The sequence below is a fragment of the Phallusia mammillata genome, chromosome 4 (genome assembly GCF_965637545.1).
Source record: "Phallusia mammillata chromosome 4, kaPhaMamm4.hap1.1, whole genome shotgun sequence".
Taxonomy (NCBI): Eukaryota; Metazoa; Chordata; class Ascidiacea; order Phlebobranchia; family Ascidiidae; genus Phallusia; species Phallusia mammillata.
The window spans coordinates 29,477,894-29,492,603 of NC_137255.1; the positions used below are offsets into that span (position 1 = coordinate 29,477,894).

The 14,710-nt window shown below is 35.9% G+C and overlaps 1 protein-coding gene across 1 annotated transcript in view; it reads left to right on the plus strand.

Annotated features, from left to right (window-relative positions):
• Nucleotides 1–14,710, plus strand: part of LOC145222111 (CCR4-NOT transcription complex subunit 1-like) — a 43,873-nt gene that overhangs the window by 12,528 nt on the left and 16,635 nt on the right. Inside the window, exons 16-30 of the mRNA XM_080088139.1 lie at nt 847–1,051; nt 1,504–1,948; nt 2,522–2,689; nt 4,665–4,820; nt 5,252–5,379; nt 5,821–5,928; nt 6,415–6,490; nt 7,197–7,378; nt 8,096–8,311; nt 8,429–8,575; nt 10,171–10,350; nt 11,307–11,423; nt 12,087–12,275; nt 12,911–13,027; nt 13,500–13,567. Coding sequence (XP_079944265.1) covers nt 847–1,051; nt 1,504–1,948; nt 2,522–2,689; nt 4,665–4,820; nt 5,252–5,379; nt 5,821–5,928; nt 6,415–6,490; nt 7,197–7,378; nt 8,096–8,311; nt 8,429–8,575; nt 10,171–10,350; nt 11,307–11,423; nt 12,087–12,275; nt 12,911–13,027; nt 13,500–13,567 — 2,502 coding nt within the window. The remainder of the gene's footprint in view (nt 1–846; nt 1,052–1,503; nt 1,949–2,521; nt 2,690–4,664; nt 4,821–5,251; nt 5,380–5,820; nt 5,929–6,414; nt 6,491–7,196; nt 7,379–8,095; nt 8,312–8,428; nt 8,576–10,170; nt 10,351–11,306; nt 11,424–12,086; nt 12,276–12,910; nt 13,028–13,499; nt 13,568–14,710) is intronic.

Below are 14,710 nucleotides of genomic sequence, written 5' to 3' on the forward strand. Positions count from 1 at the left end.
ATTAAATTGTGATAACTAAAAAACCTCTGTCCTCATTCACAAAATTTGTCACAACATAAATATCGTAGTACCTTGAAATATATCATGAAAAAACAACCTAGTCACCAAAACAAGCAAAACACAGTATTTGTGTAAATGTGTTTATTATTTTTTTGCTTCACTGCGCTGACTGTGAATAGATTATGTCGCTTTATGAATCATAAGGTTGCAATCGATGGAAAAACTTTAGACGTTAGGTTTGGGCGAATATATGATTCATACTCGGCTGTTAATAAATTATTCATATATTTTACCACATACGTGGGCATATATGATAATTGAAACAGCCCAATTTCAATAAATGACAAGTAATAAATATTTTAAAGCAACCTTAGCAAACTGAAGAAAACATAAACTTGGACAAAACAGAATTTATATTCCGAGACAAAATAATTGACCTCAAAAAAGTTTAAAAATAAGTTTTTGTACTGATTAATCAGCGTTTCTAAAAATATTTTTTGACTCTGTTCTGTTTTATTGAACTAAAATTTCATTGAATGACATTTAATGAATATTTCAAAGCAACCTTAGCAAACTGAAGAAATATGAAACATCTGGGCCAAACCATAATTTATATTCTAAGAAAAATAAGTTTGAGCCTTAAAAGTTAATTTACAGGTTATTTTCTCAGAGCTCAATTGTCCATTTACAAACCACATGTAAAAATTAAAGTTAAATTTCTCCCTTGGTAGAAATTCCTTCCCGGCTTGGACACCCCTGGGTTATGCGATAAACCGAATCTGTGTACAATTTCTATGTAAAAAAGCTTCATCTGTGTGAAAATCAACATTTAACTGTTACTTGCAGAACTGTGTCACCCGATTTAACGGAGGTAGTTCGTACAATGTCTGCAAGTTGTAGTGGGTTACTCAACAAAGCACGTCAACCTCCACCTGGTGTGATGTCGAAACCTCGTCAGCCGAACCCTGGGCAACCCCAACAACCTGTCATAACTCCAGCACCCTCACTACCCCCAGCAAACACCAAGGTTGAGAGTCTGCTCAATAAACCGGTAAGACTGTGTAGAAATTTCTTCCTTTTTTGACTGTTTAAAGATGAATGTTCACGTTTAAAGGTTTTTTTTGAACATTTACATCTAAAGTTTTTTTTAAAGATAACGTTTACTTTTAAAGTTAACGTTTAAAGATGAATAACTTTGGAACACTGACATTTGATTCATAAAGCATTTTGCTTTTTACGTATATTTGGGCCATTATTTTTACAAAACACAAACATATTGTTGCATTTCTTGTTCAAAAATGATTGAACACTCTTCAGTGCAATAAACAGACAAATCTTGGAGTTTAAACAAATTTGTAATTTATTTTTGTTACTTGCCTTAAAAAAGAAATAGCACATTTTCTTCTTTTGTTTTTTTTGCCTAAACATTTGATTCTGATGGACTAAACATAAAAAAACTGTGTGTGTCATAAAATATTTATTCAGCCTTTTGTATTTTTGCAGATGGACCCAGTTCCTGGAGGCAACACTTTCAGCAGCAACAAAGCTCCGGGCTCGAACCCCCAAACTCTACCCGGGTTCGGACCCATCACTGACTTTGGAAACTCGGGTCCCAGTAACGGCCGGATGGGTTCAGTTATTGGCCCCAATAATCCGACCCCCACTAATATGTCGAGCCCCGCTGGGTCAGGCATTTTGCCACCTAGTACTGGTTTGGGTGAAATGGGGCTTGGAACCGGAATTGGGTCAAATCCAGGAAGCAATGTGGGGCCAGTTGGGGGCTCCACAGGGGGTCAATTTATGGGTGGAGGAGGTGGTTTTGGGTCAAGCATTGGACAAGGATTGGGGCCACAACTGACTAGTAGTGGGTCCTCGAACAACTTGGGGTTATCTGGGGGTCAAACCCAATCTTCTACTGGTTTTGGGTCTTCCCAATTTGGCCTTGGAGGTAAGTTTTGTTTTTAATTCAAAGTTGCTTTGAGCATGATTCTTAAAAATATACCTACTTTGTAATTAGTGTTTGTCAAGAAATTAAATGACATATTTGCTCAAAACACATTTTAAATATGAATCACATTATGCCAAGCCATTTGAAGGCGTTATAATCGGCCGGTCATCAAGCATTGTCATGTGACAAGGCATGTGGTTGAAAAATCTAGCCTATGGTGGGATTTGAATCCACAACACCAGCCTCTCCAGGACTCCCGCTTTACGAACTGAGCTACACAGGATTAGTGGTCAGCCAATCAAAAGCCTACGTCTTGTCATATGGTGGTGAATGCTTGGTGACCCTGATTTCCTTATTCAGTATGGCGCCTTCAATGGTCTTGTCATACTGTCATTTATTTACGAGTATTTTGTGATCGCTGGTCAGCATATCTGATTTAGAGCTGATCCCAGTTATGAATTTATGCTCATCTTAAAATTTTTAAATACATGGCATTTACAAATTGATAAAACAAGTTGTTACTTTAAAATATGTTGTTGCAGTCTGTTTGTTAATGACATTAAATATTTTCAGGTTTCTCAAACAATCTTCTGTCTAACTTCGGGAATGTTGGTGGAATCGGTTCAAGTGACGCTTTCTCCTCAAATAAATTTGATCCGTTTCAAAGTCAAAAGTCGGATTTGTTTCGCAACAAAATGTCCGATTCATTTTCGCAACCAAAACCAACTACAAGTGCTCCAGGTTGGTTTAGAATTTTTGATTTATTTATGCCAGTTGCCAAAAATTGTTACTTTCAAATTGTTTGCCTTACTAAATTATTATGGGTCCCCTTCCCTGAAGGGGACACATATTGTTTTTGTCTATATTTTTTTTTTCTTTTTTTCTTTTTTCTTTTTTCTTTTTTCTTTTTTTCTTTTTTTCTTTCTAACGCAGATTTGTTCCCACGTTTTGGTCAACAAAGAATGGTTCAATCTTTTTCAAATTTACACACATTGTAGATATTGGTCTAAAGATGGTCCATGTGAATTTTGACCCCGTTTGATCCCTCGGTTCACCCACAGCCCCCCAAAACGTGAAATTTTTTGCGCGGATTTGTTCCCACGTTTTGGTCAAGAAAGAATGGTTCAAACTTTTTCAAATTGACACACATAATAGGTATTGGTCTAAAGATGGTCCATGTGAATGTTGACCTCGTTTGATCCCTCGGTTCACCCACAGCACCCCAAAACGTGAAATTTTTAGCGCGGCTATTGTTCCCACGTTTTGGTCAAGAAAGAATGGTTCAAACTTTTTCAATTTTACACACATTACAGATATTGGTCTAAAGATAGTCCATGTGAATTTTGACCCCGTATGACCCAGAGATTCACCCACAGGCCCCCGAAACGTAAATGTGTCTAACGCTCGTTTGGTCAAGAAAGACACTGTAGGCAGAAGTACCAAGAGAGTAACTCACTGGTTTACGATAGCGGGAGGGCTCAGCTTGACGTCGGACAGACGTTTTACGAGACATCGTTTCAGTGATTAGAAATCAGCTGTTTTGCACAGCAATGCTATGTCGTTTTATTAAGTTATCACTCACATTTTTAGTTTTGGCGAAGGTTTTACACCTATGACGTGATTTAAGCCTAATAACCGTGCTTCGGTTTTGTATATGTCAAGAAAAACTTTGTTAATAAAAGTTAAGATGAAAAAATTAACTTGACTTTTTTGCCAAATAAATGTTTTTTTAAAAGCTCGTTGTCAGGTTGGCCGCCGCATGATCACGGGCTACTTAAGGTCAACTAGTCGGTATTACAAACACAGCTCAGAACTTTCTTCATAACGTAGCGTTTTTTTAACAATCAATTTAGGAGTCAATACTCAAGGCATGTATAAATTAGGCTTAACAGTATTGTTGAACACGAATGACGGCGTGCTATTGAAAACGGTGTCAAAAGGTCAAACAGTCGTTTGGCGTGTGCACCCTGAGAGGTTACTACAGGTCAATGGTACTCATTTTGCGAAACAAAGTTAAAGGAAAAACAATTTGTTATGTATACACTTGTAGCAAATTGCTTTTTAATTTAAAGTGTCTGTAACACAACTGTTACAGCTTTCTAAAAAAAATTGCCCGACCTTGGAGGACTATATCTGGGTTAAAGCAAGAGATTAGATTTAAGTCTTTGTTACGTTTTTTTAATGTTTTTGTAATTACATGACAATAATAGTGCAAAAAGAATACGAACAATTTTTTTTATTGTTGGGTTAATGCTTTCTAAAAATTTGTCCTTAAGAATGTAAAAATCACCGCAACATTTGTTTACCGTAAATCCGCACAAACATGCGTGTGGGGACCCATTAGTTTTTGTTTACAAAAACAATCATATGTGTAGATCAAATGATGTGTATAGTAAATTGGTAAATATCGTATAGAATATATAAAATGGAAGTATATCAGAAAGCCACTCTTCTAGTTGTTAAACCCTATGGTCATTTTATATTTCTAGGGTTATGTAAATCATATTGATTATAGTATACAGTTATATGTATAATACCAAGTCTTTGCAATGTAATACAGCATAAACAATACAGTTCAGTGAAATATGTACAGTTTTATTAAATTGCAGAATTTTTTTTAAATAGTTTTTGTTGTTGTGATCTCATTTGCAATTATTGCAGAAAAGTAGACTTTGTCAACTGCTATGTTTTGTAACACCTTCACCCTTCACTGCAGGTGGAATGGGTATGGGAGGCCTCGGAGCAGGTTTAGGGGGTGGTTCGGGTCTCGATATGTTCGGACAGAAGAAGACCGGCATGGGATCGTTGGGGCCCGCAGCACAGCAAGCGTTTCAACAAGCATCTGTGAAGTCGAATCAAAATAAACCACTGAGTAAGTTTACATTGTTGTAAGAATTTTTATTACTTCTGACAAATGCAGTTAATCAGATACTTTGTTGTTTGTTGAGTAAAAACTGTAATTTATTGCATTAAAAAGTTTTGCAGAGTGGGTAATATGCAATCATCCTAGACTGCATGCATTAAAAAAAAATAATCATGCTTTAAAAGCACATCATTACTTTCACTAACTGCTTTTGAAAAACTTAAAAAGGTTTCATTTTTTATTATTTTTTTAATTTGCAAAAATATTTTATTTTTGAACAATAATTGTGTTTTTTCTGTCTATTAGTTTTTACATTTACACTTTGCTTACAAGATTCTATTAATTGAAATATAAACATTTACTTTCAGATAAGACCCACTATCATTCAGATACCAAGGTAAAAAAACCAACAATCAACCACATTTATTTATTTATTTCAGTGACCGATCTCTCACAAGTTTGGCCTGAAATGAACCAACAATTCAGCAAAGAAATCGAGGATGAAGCGAACGGATATTTCCAGCAAATCTACAATCAACCTCCGCATCCCACTCTGTCAGTTGATGATGTAAGTATGAATGTGAAATGCTGATAAAGTACAACTAGCACAACCGAATTATTATTTTAATGCAATATTTTTTTTAATGCGTTTTAAATTTGATTTGCAACCAATAGTAGTGTTCAAATGTCTAAATCTGTGTTTTAAAATTATGACTGCTTCGATGTGCTGCCCAGGATTACTTTAGCTGAGAAGAGTATAGTCCAGAGGTCGGCAACCTTTTAGACGACACATGCCATTTTACTTGTTATTTCCATGTGCTAATGACCTCGAGTGCCAACATTTTTCTGGCCAATTACGTTTACCTTACAACATAGCTTTTTAAACAATGTAATTTCAAAATTGTATGAATGTAAATTTGCGTTTTTTCTAGTCCAGGCTCATTTACTTACTGTCTGTGTCAAATCTCCAACAAACCTGTTTGACAACAAGAAATATGCTTTGTTGTAGATTCTTGAATTGCTGCAAAGATTCAAAGAGTCGAGCAACAAGAAAGAGAAAGAAGTTTTCAACTGCATGATGCGGAACTTGTTTGAGGAATATCGATTCTTTCCTCAGGTTTGATGTCTTGCTGTGGTTGGTGTGTTTGTTGTTTAAGAGTAGTTCGTTGCAAAATTGCAGAATCAAATGGTATCAGGATTTTTTCCAGAATTTCTAGTAATAATGGATTCTGGTTTCGATAAAAATATAGCTTGAAAAAATTACAGAGGTTTACATGGTTAGGTTGACAACTTTCCAATGGAGCTTAAATTAACGAATTCCTCTACACGATATTTTGGCAGTTTACAAAGATGCATGTCTTGGGTTTAACTACAGGCCACAAAGTAAAGGGGAACATTTGTACTGTTTTTGTAATAAGGCATTTGGCTTTAGAGGTTGGAGTTAATAAAAAAATTTGAATAAAAAAAAATCTGACTGTTACTTTAACCTATGACTCTGTAACTCCGGTTTGTTGCACAAATTTTAGAAATGTTTTACAAAACCAACCTAAAACGTATGTTTTATCATTTTGTACCCACCATTTACTTACTGTATTTTCTGTAGTACCCTGACAAGGAACTTCACATTACAGCTTGTTTGTTTGGTGGAATTGTAGAGAAATGTTTGGTAACTTATCTTGGTAAGTTCAAGTTGTTTATCAAAGATATCCAATTGTTTTTATGTGTTTTATGGTTTTGGAAAATTCTGCCAATATAATAACTCACAGCAGAAAAGTTTGTAAAATACCGAAAGGTGGAGCAGAGAGCATTTAAATTTGAAAGCAAAAATGTGTAAAACTGCTGGCAGTTGGAGCAATTAGGGTTGGGGTGAGATTTTAAAATAAACAGTAAATCCTACTTATAAACTTATTTTCTTAACTTTAAATATTTTGTTGATTTACTAAATTATAAGTTGCTAATTGTAATGTTAAGAAATTAATGTAAGTATTGTATACAAAAAAGTATATTAGCATGGGATTGAAGTTGTTAGCCTTTCTCAAAAGTAAACCACACAAACTATGGTTAAATAATGTTAGGTGTTAAAAATGCCATCCAATAAACACGGTATTTGGGTTTCAGTATTAAGAAAACTTGACAATTTCTACTTTTTGCCTAGGTGTAGGAGTTGCAATTAAACAGATTATCTAAATAATAGATTATGATGCAAAAATCAGGATTTGTCTGCATCTAAATCAACTGTATTGAAAATTGCAATGAGTCTAAATATGAAGGCTACTCAGTAACAATTTCTACTTTTTGCTAAGGTGTAGGAATTGCAATTAAACAGATTTTAATTGTCTGAAAAACGGATAATGTGAATAACTGGTATTTCTACTTTTTGCTTAGGCTTGGGAATCGCACTTCGTTACGTTCTGGAAGCGTTGAAGAAACCTCTCAACAGTAAGATGTACTACTTTGGCATCGCTGCACTGGACAGATTCAAAACAAAACTGCGAGAATATCCCCAGTACTGCATGCATATTGCTGGTATCGCTCACTTTAAGGAGTTCCCAGCTCATCTTGTTGAGGTGAGTCACCAGTGAAAATGTAGTCATGTATCAAACCTGAAGTTTGGCTGAAACCAATGTTAGGCAAAATCTAGACCAATTTGGCTGAATTCAAAAGACTTTTGGTGGATTCAGCAAAATTTGTAATGCTTTGTACCAGTTTAGTTCCTATGCTATAAAAGTATGTGCATGGCATTTCAACAAATTCTTCTTGTTGGCCTGTAGGTGATTTGAGTAGTAATCAGAAAGCAGGCAGGTTTGTATGTGTGGTCTAAGTTTTTGGTACCCTTAAATCATAAGAAAATAGGCGATTTAATATTTTGAATTATATGCAAACTTTAATTGAAGCCGAAAACCACTTCATGTTGCGCTTCACTTTGGAAAACCAAACGTTTTTGGTTAATTTAGGCTTAGTGCAAAACCATCTGTCCAGATTTGGTTTCATTCCCGCTTAAAACGCTTTGTACCGCACCTGAGGTCTAATTTAAAGCCCTTTCTCTTGATCACAAAATCTTGTATCAAGAGCAATGTAATGTTGCCTAACTTAAATATATCCTCTACAATATTTTCTCTCTCATTATTTACAATATTTTTGGAGAACAGTAGACCATTTCCAATAGGGATTTGTGCTTTTTGCGCCACTTATCAAAATTTAGTTAAATGTGCGGCTGACGTGAGTTATGGTGTTAGTAGAATTTCCTTAATATTTTGGCCACCACATTTCCTCTGTTTCCTCAGTACGTTGACTGTGGGAAGCGCACAGAGGAGCCGATCGTGAAGATGCAAGGCAGCGTTACAACACCAGGCAGCATCGCTCTTGCTCAACAACAGCAGCAGAATACGAGACAGCAACAAGCTATAGAGGCCGGGAATCCACAGTCCAGCACACCTACACAACAACCACCAGAGGGAGCCAAAATCACACTGGGTGGCGCTGTAGGGAAGGAAATACAAGTAAGATTTCTATGCTTGTACTGTCTCTGTTTCGCGTCACTGAAACTTTCGTGTTTGGTTTTAATCAATGCCTTTCAATACGATACAATTGGTAGATTTTCGTTGTTTGTATCCTAGCAACCGTCCATTGCCAAGGCAACCAACATCGACACGCTCCTGGGAGCCCAGGTTCCGGAAGAGAAGATCCCGGAGCCACCAGAAGCGATTCAGGACAAGATTGCTTTCATCTTCAACAACCTCTCGGTGTCAAACATGCAACCCAAGGTGGGTGGAGGGATCAGATTAGTGGTTCTTAACCTTTTGCAACGAATTCCTCACTTAACAATTCAAAACATTTTCATTCCTCTTCAATATACTACATAGTAGATGCTAAACCGTATAAAGATTATTTGAAATTGGATCTTTTATCAACTTCACAGGTTATATTTCCAAAGCTTATGTGTCTATCTTCAAACCACATGTGAAAATTAAGTAAATTTCCTCCCCTCAAGTTTTAAATGTAAATGTTGCTGGTTTAAATAGGAGTTGTATTTGTTGGGGTAAGCTGTATTTATTCAATTGTAATATCAACCCTGCGCTACAGTATGTCATTGTACAGAGGTTAAAAAACATTGTCTCAGCTTGAGTTACGATGAACATAAATTCATAACTAGGGTCAGCCCTGAAGCCATAGGCGCCGGCTTTAAATTTTTCCCGGGTATGCCACATTATATGACGTCACAAAATGACGTCTTGAAATACCAAATTCATTTCCTGTCGCTACGTAGTGTGAGACTACGTAAAGCTTGCAGTATATGAGTTAACACAACGTAATTCCACCGCCAGACCCTTCTGCTACTGTAGCAATTGAATGCATGTTTGTGCGCGCTAACATTGCATTGCACATTACAAAAATAGGACCAACTTGCCGAAATTACGGGGAGGTGGAACAATAATGGTAAAAAAGATTTAGCTTGGACGTCACCTTACACCGCAATTTACTATAATGTTAAAACATTTACTTTCTTCTCTGTAACAACTATTATAAAAATGCTTTGTTTTCACGCAACAAAGCGCAAACACTTCTGGCCAAAAAAATCGTTTCATACGTTTTAAAGTCGTTTGTTTCGTTTACAACGTGTAGCCTATTTAACGCAGTGAATTGTACGTGACACATTATTAATTTTAAAGTTTAGTGTACTTCAAACAACGTCCTGACCTGCCAGAAATTTTCGTCAAGCTAACACTAAAAGTACCAGCCTTACGTTGTGACGTAACAATAACCGTTGTTGTTTTTTCGGTTGAAACTAGACAGTCTTTGTCCTTGAGGTAAAGGCAGTTAAAAGTTAGAACTGTATTCTCATAATTTAGTTCACAAACGCTAAACTTTTTATCACGTGGTTGTTGACGTAATAGCCGGGGTAGCGTCAGCGCCAACACCTTTGTTGTGCTTTTTACCACCTTTTAATGTTTAAATTCTAATGCTGCTTGAAGATGTCACGATTGTAATGAATGCGAATAAGTCATGGGCTGTGAAATAATAACGATTGAAATCAATTGTGTATGTTACGTATTGGTTCGAATCAGAATAATTTCCATGAAGCAATACCGCATGACTAACGTTGGTCCAATTCTCGGGTATGCGGCATACCCGAGGTTTTCGTCTGGGTATGCCTGGCATACCCCGCATACCCGTGTTCGGCGCCTATGCCTGAAGCGTTTATGCAAACCAGCGATCACGACACACTTATGTATAAAGCATAGTAGGCCAGGCCCATTGAGGCACCATATCGAATCAGTTGGTCACCAAGCATTCACCACTATATGGCAAGCACAACGACTTTAGCTTTCCTCGACTTAACACAATGGTTATGTTGTAGTCCGATGAGATGCGGGACGCGATCAAGGACGAGTACACACCGTGGTTGTCCCAGTATCTTGTCATGAAACGAGTAAGCATCGAGCCCAACTTCCATCTCCTCTACTCCAACTTTCTTGATTGCTTGAAGATTCCACAACTCAGCAAACTGGTTCAAGAGGAAGTCTATCGCAACATTACTGTAAGTCTTCTTGTTGTAAAGTATCAAAATATTTTGTTGTGCTTAGAAATACAGTAAACCTACGTTAATCTGGACACGTTTTGGCTCTAAAATGTGTACGGATTGCGCGAAGATCCGGATTAACCGATGTCAATTAGGTAAAGCCTTACCACATTACAAATCATTTGTACCTCAAGTTTTGTACATATTAGGCAGAGATCCGGATTAACCGATGTCAATTAGTTAAAGTCTTACCACATTACAAATCATTTGTACCTCAAGTTTTGTACATATTAGGCAGAGATGCGGATTAACCGATGTCAATTAGTTAAAGCCTTACCACATTACAAATCATTTGTACCTCAAGTTTTGTCCCAATTAGGCGAAGATCCAGATTAACCGAATCTGATTTAACGGAGGTTTAATGTATAATGTGAGTTCTTGTAGCCATAGGTAATTATGGGCCAACCCCGAGGGCACGTTTGTTATTTTTTGTTTTTCTTGTAGTAACAGGTAATTTTGGTAAACGGCCAAACACAAACTGGGTAAGAGCTTGTTTAAGGACTACTTTGTACTCCATAAGTTTAACACTGCACAGTACACCGGTGATGACAACTTATCGCGGAAACCTCTGCAATAAATTGTATTTACTGTATAATAGTCCCGCTTTTAGTTTTTGATCAAGAAACTTTTTAACAAAGTGTCTAAAGTTCCTTGGTAATATTGTTAGGCGCAAGATTTTGTATTTGTTTGCCATTAAATCATTTACTGTCAATGAACTGCAGAATAGTTAAATGTTTGCTTTATCAAAATTAAACAAGCAAAGTGTTTTGCATTCGTTTGCAAAAAGGTTATTTAACATCCTAAAAAGAAAAATGTCTTCAAATAAAATCCATTTTGTGAAAGCAAATGTAACCCTAGAAACCCTAGCTTTTATCAAAGTTCTGTATTTTTGACTTTTAATGATTTTTTCTCAGGTGCTTCTGAAGTCGGACAAAACCATCGCAAATTTTTCCGATCGATCTTTGCTGAAAAACTTGGGTCATTTCCTGGGAATTATTTCTCTCTCGAAGAACAAACCGATTCTGTTCGATGTAAGTTGATGTGGATTTTCTTGTAAGAAACAATGATGATTTTGTACTGAAGAATTGGGCATCAACTATTTTTATATATTTACCACAAAGGATTATATTAAAAAAACAGTTAGATTTGAAATAGGCCTTTTAATGTTTTTTTGTGGATAATTTTTTGTATGTATTTGTCTACACCCCTCAACAGTTTTAAATCATTCATAACCCATATTCACAGATCACATGCTTAAGCTACGCCTTGTCATATATATAGACTTTTTTAATTTGGAACGTTAAATACTACTGTAGAGTGCCAAAATTACTCTTATTATAAGCCACCCTCAGTTGTAAGTTGCATGGTAAAGTGTCAAAAAGTAGTGTAAGCTGCATGCAATAATGTTAGTTACTATTATTTCATATTACTTCTTTCTTTCTAATGTGGTAAAGCTATTCGCCATTATTTGTTAGTCGCACAAATAATTCTACCCAGCAGAGCATGCTGACGTGTAAAATTAACATGCATAAAACGCAAAATATATCAAAAAGCAGGGGTGTAGAAATAATATCGGTATGAAATTAAAATGTAAAAAAAACTGTATAAGCAGCTGGTTAACAATTGAATAAATACTGTAGCTAAAATGATACCACATGAAAACAAATGTCTTACTATGTATTTCATCTACACAGGACATCGAGTTGAAGTCATTACTATACGAAGCTTACAGTAAAGGTGCACAGGAATTATTGTACGTTGTACCTTTTGTTGCGAAAGTCCTGGAATCTGTGGGCAAGAGCAAAGTGTTTAAACCTCCCAACCCGTGGACGGACGCTATCATGAGTGCATTGGTCGAACTTCACATGGAACAAGATCTCAAGGTAACAATTTTAAATATATTTCAAAAGCCCCCTAAAAAGTTTTTATTTAGTATGATTTTCGTTTTTCTCTGAGAAAAGTTTTGCTGACCAGTAAACATGATTTTTCAAAAGTTATACTCAACACTCGCTACCTCACTTACAAAATATATTTTGTGGTAAATCCTTGAAATGGGAAAGTAAAAGATATGCCACAAAGTTAAGTTTGTTGACATAATTTCCCATGAAAATTCAAAGTGTTCGAACTCATTCAAAAACCATTGACACCAAGAACTTCCTTTCAGAATCTACTTGAAGACTAGAAGTGACGCTACATTATCTGAAAGACCCCTTTGATAATTTTCAATATATGTCACCATTACCAAACCACTTTAAAGTTTCACTTGTCTTGCATATTGTTGAGCATTTTTGTGTAAAATATAGTTACAAGAGAATCTGAATAATTGCGTTTCGGCCATACATTTTTTTGCAAGAATCCGGTTAATTGCATAAACCGATTAAATGCATAAACAGCGCAGTAAATTGGTTTTGCAATTGACTGAATTCGCTTGACTAAAAAAATGATAGTTGTCCACAGAGATGCATTGTAAACTATCCAAGTCCACACACGTTTTCACGATCAAATCTTTCTGTTTCAGTTGAACCTGAAATTTGAAGTCGAAGTTTTATGCAAGAACTTGCAAATCGAAATTAACGACATCAAACCATCGTATTATCTCCGAGATCCGGATGTGAAGCTTAAAATTGAATGCCAGGTATATGATTTCAATGTGAAAAACTACAGAAATGTTATATGATATCTATGTGAAACAGTGTACATTTTTTACCACGAAATGCAGTAAAATAACGAAATATTGATGCCCTAAATCAGCCAACATCAATTAAAAGAACATTTTTATGTCACTTAAATTTTTATATCACTCAGTAACGAAAAAAAAATAACATAAAAAGTCTGGAAAAATATATAAAGAAGGGCCAAGCCCTAATTTCATGATTATGTGTTTAATTTTATTAATTTGTCGTCTTCTTGAAAGACTTTTTTGTAAATTTGGTCAACAAAATGCTAAAAACTTCTTATTTTCCAGACAGTATTTTGACACTGCGCGAGATTGCCATTTTTTTGTTGAAATCAAACACAATGTGGCTGTTCAACTTTTTGTCAATTTATTTTGTTATCAAATTAACAGTTAAAATGTTTGACTTTTGACTAAAATCGTTTTTTTCCAGTTGTCGAACAAGAAAGATATTTCGCTACCCAACAAATCGAGCACCCCGTCTGAACAAGTGATTCAGAGGTGAGAAATATACAATATATTCGTATGTGATGTGTTAGGCAAAAAAGGCAATAAATAGACATAACTTCGTTTGAACGTGTGTAGAACACATTACAACAGAAACTAGACAGTAAACGCCCTAAGCCTGCTTTTTTGTCAGCCTGGAATATACTTAAAGTTAAATTTACGACATAAATTATGGCCTAGTGCCAACTCTGGTCGTTTAAGCTGTACAATACTTGCTCGAAGTTACAAAATATCAACACCAAAACGAGCGGTAAAATAGAAACTTTTTTGTGTTACTGCGTTTGTTTTGTTTTGCCCACACGAAAAACTTCACAGTTTTTGCCATCACCGACACCAGCGATATAAAGTGCTGAAATGAATATATTATGAAGGTCATCACAATACTGCATAGACGCTTCAGGGCTGATCCCGGTTATGAATTTATGTTCATCTTAACTATATTATGAAGGGGTATGAAATTGATATAAACGGTTTTGAATGCAGACAAAATTAGCCAGAAAGCATTTTTTTGAAGAGAAACCAACGTGAACTAATTGCGTATATTTGTTTAATTATGGGTCCCCTTCCCTGAAGGGGACACATATTGTTTTTGTCCGTATTTTTTTTTCTTTTTTTCTTTTTTCTTTTTTCTGTCTAACGCTGGTTTGTAACGCTCGTTTGGTCAAGAAAGAGTGCTTTAAATTTATTGAAATTTGGACATATGTTAGATATTAATCCAAACTTTGTCCACCTGAAGTTTGACCCCAAATTACCTAGCGGTTCACCCACAGGCCCCCGAAACGTAAATTTTTAACGCTGGTTTTTATCGCTCATGTGGTGAGGAAAGAGTGCTTCTAATTTATTTAAATTTGGACACATGTTAGATATTAATCTGAACTTGATCCTCCAGAAGTTTGACCCCGATTGACCCAGCGGTTCACCCACAGGCTCCCGAAACGTAAATGTGTCTAACGCTCGTTTGGTCAAGAAAGACACTGTAGGCAGAAGTCCCAAGAGAGTAACTCATTGGTTTACGATAGCAGGAGGGCTCAGCTTGACGTCGGACAGACGTTTCACGACACGTCGTTTCGGTGATTAGAAATCAGCTGTTTTGCACAGCAATGCTATTTCGTTTTATTAAGTTATCACTCACATTTT